We start from the raw sequence: 12,165 nt of genomic DNA on the forward strand, positions 1-12,165 counted from the left end.
TTTACACGGAGATGAAAACGGCATCTTTTTCAAAAACTTGCACTTTGAAACACGTTTTCAAAAGTTTGCGTTTTCAGGCCCCAAAACGCCATTGTCGTGTAAACGAACAGCCAAAACGCGTAAAATGTTTTCCGTTTTTAGTTGAAAACGTTGTCGTGTAAACGGCCCCTAACACTCATTTTCTAAATACACTTTATGTTTCTTTATACAGACCTGATCATATCTATTATTAATCTATTAATAATGCTGTGTATATTAATGACATCAGATGGTGATTAACAGTCAGTTTGTAATGTACTGCATCTGTAGTCTTGAAGGAAATCAGGAAGAATGTTTTTATTGTGTTACTGTGTGTGAGTCATATTGATGTTTGTGTGATATGAACAGGTGTGTATGTGTGTGTACAGGTTTGTCCAACATTTTGAAAATATCCATGTTAATATGGTGAAACATGATGAAAAGTGACTTGTGAGGACATTTGAAGTATTCATAATTCTTCCAAATCATGTTTTGATTAAATCTATTGATTTGAGTGTTAGGAGTACAGTATAGTACATATTATTATCTTAGTATGAAAACTATCGTATCTATGAGATATCTGTATGCATTAGAGATTTACCAAATAAATTGGTGCCAAAAGTTGCTGTTTGTAACTATCGGTTATCGGCAAAAATCTATGCCGATATATATATATATATATATATATATATATATTCCGTTAGAATGGTTTTGTTCTTCTGCAATACAACAGTGGCCTCTAGCGGTAAAATAAGAACATTTATATATATATATATATATATATATATATATATATATATATATAAATCTTTCATTATTGACAATATTAATCCACACATACACATCTTATTATTTTGATAAGATAATCAAGTGTTCTATATATATATATATATACACACAGTGCATCCGGAAAGTATTCACAGCGCTTCACTTTTTCCACATTTTGTTATGTTACAGCCTTATTCCAAAATGGATTAAATTCATTATTTTCCTCAAAATTCTACAAACAATACCCCATAATGACAATGTGAAAGAAGTTTGTTTGAAATCTTTCCAAATTTATTAAAAATAAAAAACAAAAAAAATCACATGTACATAAGTATTCACAGCCTTTGCCATGACACTCAAAATTGAGCTCAGGTGCATCCTGTTTCCACTGATCATCCTTGAGATGTTTCTACAACTTGATTGGAGTCCACCTGTGGTAAATTCAGTTGATTGGACATGATTTGGAAAGGCACACACCTGTCTATATAAGGTCCCACAGTTAACAGTGCATGTCAGAGCACAAACCAAGCCATGAAGTCCAAGGAATTGTCTGTAGACCTCTGAGACGGGATTGTATCGAGGCACAGATCTGGGGAAGGGTATAGAAAAATTTCTGCAGCATTGAAGGTCCCAATGAGCACAGTGGCCTCCATCATCCGTAAATGGAAGAAGTTTGGAACCACTAAGACTCTTCCTAGAGCTGGCCGCCTGGTCAAACTGAGCGATCAGGGGAGAAGGGCCTTAGTCAGGGAGGTGACCAAGAACCCGATGGTCACTCTGACAGAGCTCCAGCGTTTCTCTGTGGAGAGAGGAGAACCTTCCAGAAGAACAACCATCTCTGCAGCACTCCACCAATCAGGCCTGTATGGTAGAGTGACCAGACGGAAGCCACTCCTCAGTAAAAAGCACATGACAGCCCGCCTGGAGTTTGCCAAAAGGCACCTGAAGGACTCTCAGACCATGAGAAATAAAGATTGAACTCTTTGGCCTGAATGGCAAGCGTCATGTCTGGAGGAAACCAGGCACCGCTCATCACCTGGCCAATACCATCCCTACAGTGAAGCATGGTGGTGGCAGCATCATGCTGTGGGGATGTTTTTCAGTGGCAGGAACTGGGAGACTAGTCAGGATTGAGGGAAAGATGAATGCAGCAATGTACAGAGACATCCTTGATGAAAACCTGCTCCAGAGCGCTCTGGACCTCAGACTGGGGTGAAGGTTCATCTTCCAACAGGACAACAACCCTAAGCACACAGCCAAGATAACAAAGGAGTGGCTCCGGGACAACTCTGTGAATGTCCTTGAGTGGCCCAGCCAGAGCCCAGACTTGAACCCGATCGAACATATCTGGAGAGATCTGAAAATGGCTGTGCGCCGACGCTCCCCATCCAACCTGATGGAGCTTGAGAGGTCCTGCGAAGAAGAATGGGAGAAACTGCCCAAAAATAGGTGTGCCAAGCTTGTAGCATCATACTCAAAAAGACTTGAGGCTGTAATTGGTGCCAAAGGTGCTTCAACAAACTATTGAGCAAAGGCTGTGAATACTTATGGACATGTGATTTTTTTCGTTTTTTATTTTTAATAAATTTGCAAAGATTTCAAACAAACTTCTTTCATGTTGTCATTATGGGGTATTGTTTGTAGAATTGAGGAAAATAATGAATTTAATCCATTTTGGAATAAGGCTGTAACATAACAAAATGTGGAAAAAGTGAAGCGCTGTGAATACTTTCCGGATGCACTGTGTATATATATATATATATATATATATATATATATATATATATATATATATATACACACACTCACATTTTTCCCCCATTCTGATGGTTGATGTGTACATTAACTGAAGCTCCTGACCCGTATCTGCATGATTTTATGCACTGCTGCCACACAATTGGCTGATTAGATAATCACATGGATGTTTGTTGGTGCCAGATGGGCTGGTTTGAGTATTTCTGTAACTGCTGATCTTTATTTATTCACAAACAGTCCAAACTGAACAGTTCATAAAGATGATCATAACTTTAATCCTGTCCTTTAGTTTCAGCGCAGGAACTCTCTGTTCATTTCTCATTAGTTTCTCTCTGTGTGAACAGAATGACTGAAGATGGACGTTCCTGAATATCTGGATCTGGATGAAATTGATTTCTCTGATGATATACCTGTGAGTCCATCAGATTCGTAAATAAAATGTTTACTTTTCCCAAACTGTATCTGTCTGTGTCCCACAAGACTATAAATCACTTCCACTGTGTATATAGGACACTCAGTTCATATAATGCCCACTTTTTACCAGCCGAGATGCCCTGAAAACAACTGCAGCTCTTCATGTCATCTCTGCTTTTTTCTCTTTTCTCTTTTATATTCTCTTGTTGCTTTATGCATGATTGTACATCTATAAATGAGATATTCTTTCAAATTAATTTACTTACATTTAGCCTCTTTCCCATATTCTCACACACTTTTTTTGTCTACCGATGGGACTGCATTTTGTTTACATACATGCACACTCTCTCACACACAAAACAGACACAACAGATGAAACAAACATAATTAATCAAATATATCAAAAGAACTACTGTCTAAAGGGGGTGTGGCAAGAGAAAAAGTTCAAGAACACAATTTAAATAGGAACACATTAACAGTTCATGCAAGCAAACATTGAAAAGAAGTATTGATGTTGTACAGTATAGTTGTACAGTTGATTTGATGTTGGTTTATTCGATTTTGACTACTGGGTTGTTTTGAGTTAATAGGAAAAATTCATTAAAATGACTAGTAATTCTAAAATTAAATATTGATTTAAATTTAACATAATGTTATATTCAAATAAACTTTTCAAAAATATATCTTCACATTTATCACACTGGTTTGGCTGTAGTCAGTGTATATTTTAAAATGTCAAAGAATTTCTACATTTTGTAAATTAAAAAGAAATGGCATACTACTGTAAATATTAACATGTATATTTGTCTGTTATCATGCCAAAAACATGTATATTTGTAAATATATGTACAATGAGGTACAATATGGTTTTAGATGAAAACTATTGTGTTATGAATGCTTTATAAGCTAAAATTCAACCGGGTCGAAATTGATCTGCTAATGCAAAAGGTGTACGCAGATTCTGAACGCAATAGGAGGTTTACTATAGTAGACGTTTTAAAAAAACTACAGTGCTATCAGGATATACAGTAGCAAGAAAAATTATGTGAACCCTTTGGTATTAGCTGGTTTTCTGCATGAATTGGTCATAAAATGTGATCTCATCTTCATCAGTCACAAGTATAGACAAACACAATGTGCTTAAGCTAACAACACACAAACAATTATAATCTTTCATGTCTTTATTGAACACACCCCATTAAACATTCACAGTGCTGTGGAGAAAGTAAGTGAACCCTTGGATTTAATAACTGGTCGATCCTCCTTTGGCAGCAATAACCTCAGTCAAGTGTTTCCGGTATCTGCGGATTAGACCTGCACAACGTTCAGAAGGAATTCTGGATCATTCTTCCTTACAGAACTGCTTCAGCTCAGACATATTCTTAGGATATCTGGTGTGAACGGCTCTCATGTTGGTATGCGGTGCCCTTTTTACAGCATATGTAGTGCTGTGTGTTCTCCCCAAACAATTCAACCTTAGTTTCATCAGTCCACAAAACATTTTCCCAGTAGCATTGTGGAGTGTCAAGGTGGTCTTTGGCAAACTTCAGGTGTGCAGCAATGTTTTTGTTGGAAAGCAGCGGCTTCCTTCATGATGTCCTGCCATGGACACCATACCTGTTTAATGTTTTCCATATAGTAGACTCATGAACAGAGATGTTAACCAGTTCCAATGATTCCTTCAAGTCTTTATCTGTCACTCTAGGGTTCTTTTTTATCTCATTGAGCATTCTGCGGTGTTCCCTTTGAGTCATCTTGACTGGACGGCCACTTCTAGGGAGAGTACCTATAGTACTACAGTGCATCCGGAAAGTATTCACAGCGCTTCACTTTTTCCACATTTTGTTATGTTACAGCCTTATTCCAAAATGGATTAAATTCATTATTTTCCTCAAAATTCTACAAACAATACCCCATAATGACAATGTGAAAGAAGTTTGTTTGAAATCTTTCCAAATTTATTAAAAATAAAAAACTAAAAAAATCACATGTACATAAGTATTCACAGCCTTTGCCATGACACTCAAAATTGAGCTCAGGTGCATCCTGTTTCCACTGATCATCCTTGAGATGTTTCTACAACTTGATTGGAGTCCACCTGTGTTAAATTCAGTTGATTGGACATGATTTGGAAAGGCACACACCTGTCTATATAAGGTCCCACAGTTAACAGTGCATGTCAGAGCACAAACCAAGCCATGAAGTCCAATGAATTGTCTGTAGACCTCCGAGACAGGATTGTATCGAGGCACAGATCTGGGGAAGGGTACAGAAACATTTCTGCAGCATTGAAGGTCCCAATGAGCACAGTGGCCTCCATCATCCGTAAATGGAAGAAGTTTGGAACCACCAGGACTCTTCCTAGAGCTGGCCGCCTGGCCAAACTGAGCGATCGGGGGAGAAGGGCCTTAGTCAGTGAGGTGACCAAGAACCCGATGGTCACTCTGACAGAGCTCCAGCATTTCTCTGTGGAGAGAGGAGAACCTTCCAGAAGAACAACCATCTCTGCAGCACTCCACCAATCAGGCCTGTATGGTAGAGCGGCCAGACGGAAGCCACTCCTCAGTAAAAGGCACATGACAGCCCGCCTGGAGTTTGCCAAAAGGCACCTGAAGGACTCTCAGACCATGAGATACAAAGATTGAACTCTTTGGCCTGAATGGCAAGCGTCATGTCTGGAGGAAACCAGGCACCGCTCATCACCTGGCCAATACCATCCCTACAGTGAAGCATGGTGGTGGCAGCATCATGCTGTGGGGATGTTTTTCAGCGGCAGGAACTGGGAGACTAGTCAGGATCGAGGGAAAGATGAATGCAGCAATGTACAGAGACATCCTTGATGAAAACCTGCTCCAGAGCGCTCTGGACCTCAGACTGGGGTGAAGGTTCATCTTCCAACAGGACAACAACCCTAAGCACACAGCCAAGATAACAAAGGAGTGGCTCCGGGACAACTCTGTGAATGTCCTTGAGTGGCCCAGCCAGAGCCCAGACTTGAACCCGATTGAACATCTCTGGAGAGATCTGAAAATGGCTGTGCACCGACACTCCCCATCCAACCTGATGGAGCTTGAGAGGTGCTGCAAAGAAGAATGGGAGAAACTGCCCAAAAATAGGTGTGCCAAGCTTGTAGCATCATACTCAAAAAGACTTGAGGCTGTAATTGGTGCCAAAGGTGCTTCAACAAAGTATTGAGCAAAGGCTGTGAATATTTATGTACATGTGATTTTTTTTTCTTTTTTCTTTTTAATAAATTTGCAAAGATTTCAAACTAATTTCTTTCACATTGTCATTATGGGGTATTGTTTGTAGAATTTTGAGGAAAATAATGAATTTAATCCATTTTGGAATAAGGCTGTAACATAACAAAATGTGGAAAAAGTGAAGCGCTGTGAATACTTTCCGGATACACTGTACATCATCTCCATTTATAGACAATTTGTCTAACTGTGGACAGACGAATATCTAAGCTCTTCGAGATAACTTTGCAACCCTTTCCAGCTTTATGCAAAGCAACAAATCTTCATCATTTTGGTAGCAGTTACATACAGTAATATATAATGTATAATTCTTCATCATATGTCTCTTATATGTGTCTTCATTTAAATGATCTCACTGTATTGTCTGTGCTGTCAGTGTTATATCTGCTAACAGTGGATGAAGTTTAAAATCATGATGTTTCTTCTGTCACAGTACGCATCAAAAAACATTCCAGAATTGTGTCGAAGACATGATGGACAAAGTGAGGAGAGACAAGGTTTGTCATTTATTTATGTGCTTTACAGTACAACAAATACCAACATGATAAAATGAAAATATAATTATTTATATCATTATCATAATTTTTTTTGGGGGGGGGAGATAATGTGCCTAATTGTCATGAAAATAATCATGTCACAATGCAAAAAAAATAGGCTTCATTTTCTATACACAAAATATGATTTCTTATTTCTTTCTTTTGATTTCGGAGTGAACTATGACAGATTCAGCCATTCACAGTATGAGAAAGTCGTGTGCATGAGACATTAGTATTGTAGCACACGAGGACACCTGATCATGTGCGTAATGACACGTGTGTTTCAGCTCCAGCCATCAACTGGGCTCGAAGTGCACCATCTCACAGCGGCACGGGAATCAAACCCACCGGCATCGCCGACGTCTACAGCAAATTCAGACCCGTCAAACGCGTGTCTCCTCTCAAACACCAGCCCGAGGTCTCGGAGACGGACGCTGACGGTAAGAGCGGCGAGCAGAATGCACATGTAAACAAAGACGACTCCAGCATTACTGATGTTCAGGGGCTGAAGAGTAAAGTCTGTGTGAATGGAGCTGTGTTTGGAGAGCTGGAGCACTACGATCTGGACATGGACGAGATCCTGGACGTGCCCTACATTAAATCCAGCCAGCAGATGGCCACTCTCCCTCGCGTGGGCTCGGAGAAGAGATCCTCCAGTGACCAGTGTCACGTTGTTAAAGACTCGTCTCTCACGCACACAGAGAGCTTCAGCAGCGGGACGCAGTTCTGTGTTCTGTCACCCGTTAATTGGCCTGACATGAGGAAGTCCAAGTCTGTAGATCAGGATTACCTCAGAACACAAGCAGCTGGATTTGAACACTCTCCAAACTCACTGCATGCATCTGAGACGGACAGACTCGTGTCCGGCCTGCCCTTCCCAGATACACCAACTCATAAACCCAGAGCTGATTCTCCCGGCAGCCAGACGACGTTCCCTCTTCAGGGAGGGAAAGCAGCAGCACGGCAGGACAAGAGCTGGGGAGGATCACGGGCATTTGGAGAATGTGATGAAGAAACCAAGAAGAACCACAACATCATCAACATCGTCAGAGAAGGGCAGATCTCACTCCTGGTAAGAACATTTGTTTTCATACATTATTGTCTTTTTTGTCTTGTTCATGGCCATTTTCCATCCTCTCCCTCACTCTTACAGGCTGAATTGAACAGGCTGTTGCTGCTGTGCCTTTAAGACTTCTATGTAAACACCCTCTTCACATGTGAAATGAGTAACAGGTAACAGCTGCGGGTTTGCTGTCGGGTCAATTAGGCCTGTCGCGATTATTAAATAATCATCTGATCGTGGTTATTTGAGCTTACTGCGGTTATTATGCACTTTAAATTCCAATTGCATTATAATGCGAATATCTAAATGCCATCATCGGCACGTTTATGTTTCATTTAGTTGTACTCCGAGTGTCACTGAGCCACACTGTGGACGTCAATCAGATCAGCTCCTGTCCAGAAGAGTGCGCGAAGCGCTTCTCAAGCCAAACTGCCGAGAAAAGATAAACGGACAAATATAAACTTTGATAGTAAACGCGAAGCACTCCGGTTTCACTTTAATTGAACAATCGTGTAACTCCAAATATTCCTGGTCATAACGGGTTCATCCACACAGTGTTAATGACATGCAGTGACGGAGGAGACGACACACACTTACTCTATTTCTGTGGAGTGATAAAATAATGAAATTAAATCTCAAAGGTTTTGCTTCATGAGAAATAAAGACTTGTGGGTTTAATCTAAGAGCATTAAAATAACATGTGAAAGTAAAGAAATTAGTACAGAAATATTTTACTATTGCATAATATAATATTAAATATAGTAATATGAATATAATAAAAATATATATTTTATATTATAAGTTTTATAAAAAATAAAATATATATTTTTTATGACTTCCAAAAAGAACAGTGTACCAAAACTAAAGTTGACCATAAAGAGAGACATATTTGAAGTATTTAGAAATATTTTGATATTTAAAACATTATTTTTCATGTCATTTCTATTCTTTTAAAGCCTCAAAAATAAATCATATATCCCTATTTTATATATATATATATATATTATTTGAAGTTAAATATGTAAAAACTACTTCTTAAGGTTTATGCACATGCACCTTAAGAAATATGACAATTAATCATCATAATCGCAATTAGCAATTAGCCAAATTTCGTAATCGTGACAGCCTTAGGTTCAAAAGTCGAGGGATATTGGATTTTGCCCGTACCCAAAACTAAGGTGGTGGAAAAGGCAAATAATAAAAAATATGGATTATCCAGATGAAAAGGGTTCAGCGAGGGGAAAATGTATCTTGCGTTTTGCACAAAGGAGCCAGTGCGTGAGCCAGATACTGTATAAATACAGATTAGTAAACAGAATTTGATAATGTTCAGATTCAGAATGCTGATTCACAGCTGTATAGAGACCCAAACATAGTCAGGATATAAGCATGTATGCAGGCTCAGTGGCGCTTCACGTTATCACTTTTTACGAGTTCTACTGATCATGAGTTTAACACGTGAAGCAGGGAGAATAAAAGCAAACTTTGCTGTGCATTTTCTTTAAAGTTTCTGTTTTCATCATCAGTTCATCTTTTGTTGACTAAGATGTTCATAAGAGCCGAAACCATTTTTGTAACAACTGTGGAAATAATCTTTTTACATCTGTAGATTTGACCGCACTCTTTACATAAATACATTTGATTGAATAAGACATGATCAAATGCTTACTTAAACGGCATTGTAAATGAACTATTTGGCCAGAAAAGTTTAAACACACACGCTCCGGTCCGGAGGAATGACGACTGAATGTTGTTGCACGCGGCACTGAGTGTTGTTAAACTCACCGCTGAGGATTGAGCTGAGAGTGCATGGTGTCTCTGACTTGATCAAAATCATTACGAGGGCCAGATAAAGATGATCAGTGGGCCACATTTGGCCCACAGGCTACCAGTTGGCTAGCCCTGATATAATCCTTTAACCGTACTGAAATGAAGGAACTGTGATGTTTGTGTGCGCAGCCTCACTTTGCAGCTGAGAATCTGGAGCGAATCAGAGACGAGGACAGAAACAATCTTCTGCACATCTCTGCAGCTCAGGGTCACGCAGACTGTCTGCAGCATCTGACCTCTCTGATGGGCGAGGACTGTCTGAACGAACGCAACGATCAACAGCTCACACCCGCTGGACTCGCCGTCAGGGTGCGTTCACATTTTACAATCATCACTATACAACATCTGGTCGATTACAACTGGAGAAGCACCAAAGAACATGAACTAGAAAGTTTTAGTCTTAATCTGACTCTTAGGCCACGTGCACACTAATGTCTCTGTTTTTAGTTTTTTTTAACTTCATTGTTTTCCAAAGTAGGAGGAAAATGGTGTTCTGTTGTGAATGAAAGGTGTAAACGTGGCACAATCATTGTGAATCTTACAATGAGGCATGCTGCTGTTTCCACGACTATTCCTACTAGCTACATACTAACTTTTGTAACATTTCTTACATCAAACAATGTAGCAAACATGTATGGTGTGTGTGTGTGTAGAACGGTCATCTGGAGTGTGTGCGCTGGATGGTGAGTGAGACAGAAGCAATCGCTGAACTCAGCTGCACCAGAGAACATCCCAGTCTCATTCACTACGCTGCACGCTACGGACAGGTGAGAACCCCCCCACCCCCGCCTCATTAATATGCAATGAGTGTGATCATGTGACTGAGTGTGCTGTGTGTGTTATAGGAGCGTGTTCTGCTTTGGCTGCTGCAGTTCATGCAGGAACAGGCCATCTTTCTGGACGAGGTGGATCAGAACGGAAACACTGCGGTTCACGTCGCAGCTCAGTACGGTCATCTGACCTGTGTTCAGGTGCCGTCATTTAATCTGCAGAGTCTTATTTAGTCTGAGACAGAGACAGGAAGTAGCTCGCCCTTCTGTTTCCTGTTTGACTCATGAGGGCTTCTGGATTGTTCTGTGTGTTCAGAGAACGGCTCAATATTTACCCACTGGTGTGTGTTTCAGTTGCACACTGTTATTAATTAACTGAATGCGCTCATTTTCTACAACACTCTATGATATACCAGTTTCAAGTTCACTGAAAAAAAAAAATTATGATGATTTTTGCATCACGGTTTTTAACCCTCCTATTGCGTTCAGAATCTGCATATACCTTTTGCATTCGCGGGTCAATTTTGACCCGGTAAAATTCAAGCTTATAAATCATTCATAACCCAATGGTTTTCATCTAAAACTATATTGCAAGCCATTAATAGGTTCTTAACTGTCCATACATGTAAAAAGTTTTTTTTTTAAATGGTCAAATCAAATTAAACAATTTTATTAAAAAATCTGAAAAAAAATGTATCATGTGTATTTTAATAGTCTTGATAAAGTCCCAAAGTTTGGTTCCCGTACTAAAAACTATGTGGTATTTAAAGATTATTATCTACCTCTCCCGGGTCAAAAATGACCCGAACACAAGTTAAGTAAATTCAACATATTGTCATTTTATGTCAGCATAACTACAAAGTCTTTGTTAGATATACACAAATGTATCAGTTCATTCCAATTTATTTACTTGAAAACATGTCACATGAATAAGATTTAACAAATAATAGCACATTGTTTCAAATGAACTTTAATAGTATTGTTTCTACTTAATATAATTGGCTCAAAAGAAAATAATTACGAAGTGTGGCGGAATGACCCGCCCCTCCCTCTCGTCATCGCCGCCCCACCTCTTAGGGCCGTCCTTCAGCCAGGCTAACGACGGGAGTTGGGCAGGAGAGCGAGAAGAGGTGCATAATTAATAAGCCTCATTCTGAGAGTGGTGGATGAAGCACACCTGATGTGAATAATGCTTAATCGCCGCTGTCTTTAAAGCGCAGAGTGCACCTCTTGTCTGGGAGCCGGCTTTAAATCTTCATGTGTGCACACTGGAATCCTCGCACGCCCAGGACCAGATTGGGGAGGGTACGGCTGAATTAGGTGCGTCGTGGGACACGCTCCTCGGACCAGGGATAACAGCATGTGCCGATGGGCTAGAGGCCGGGCCGCCTTGCCCTCTCACCTGCCACAGGCCTGGGAAGACAGGCCGCCAAGGACGGCGCCGCCCCACACGCCGCAGACCCAGGAGGAGAGCACATGTGGCCGTCGGACAACGCTCATGCCTGGGCCATTCCTCAGACACTTCCCCACCCTTCACGGAGCCCCGTCTCATCGTGAGGATGCCAGATTCCCCCCGTTATTTTGAACACCATTCTCCCTGGACACTTTATTTTCTCCTTTTATGGACATTTTATGTTTATTAGTATTTCCAATAAATGCCTCTCCCACTGTCTCTGTCTCTTGCTCACCCCGCCACAGAAGTCAGTCGTTAAACAATTGATACCCCAAAGCTAAGCAAAACACTCAAGGGG

At 40.2% G+C, this 12,165-nt stretch overlaps 1 protein-coding gene across 6 annotated transcripts in view; it reads left to right on the top strand.

Moving 5' to 3' along the window:
- Nucleotides 1-12,165, top strand: part of LOC127414552 (synphilin-1-like) — a 285,700-nt gene that overhangs the window by 2,696 nt on the left and 270,839 nt on the right. For all 6 annotated transcript variants that reach the window (XR_007892817.1, XR_007892816.1, XR_007892818.1 and 3 more), the window contains exons 2-7: nt 2,886-2,953; nt 6,649-6,712; nt 7,039-7,823; nt 9,774-9,953; nt 10,298-10,411; nt 10,490-10,615. Coding sequence is in view for 1 of the 6 variants with exons in the window: in XM_051652658.1 (XP_051508618.1) it covers nt 2,897-2,953; nt 6,649-6,712; nt 7,039-7,823; nt 9,774-9,953; nt 10,298-10,411; nt 10,490-10,615 (1,326 nt within the window). In the remaining 5 variants the exon portion in view is untranslated. The remainder of the gene's footprint in view (nt 1-2,885; nt 2,954-6,648; nt 6,713-7,038; nt 7,824-9,773; nt 9,954-10,297; nt 10,412-10,489; nt 10,616-12,165) is intronic.

The sequence above is a fragment of the Myxocyprinus asiaticus genome, chromosome 24 (assembly GCF_019703515.2).
Source record: "Myxocyprinus asiaticus isolate MX2 ecotype Aquarium Trade chromosome 24, UBuf_Myxa_2, whole genome shotgun sequence".
Lineage (NCBI taxonomy): Eukaryota > Metazoa > Chordata > Actinopteri > Cypriniformes > Catostomidae > Myxocyprinus > Myxocyprinus asiaticus.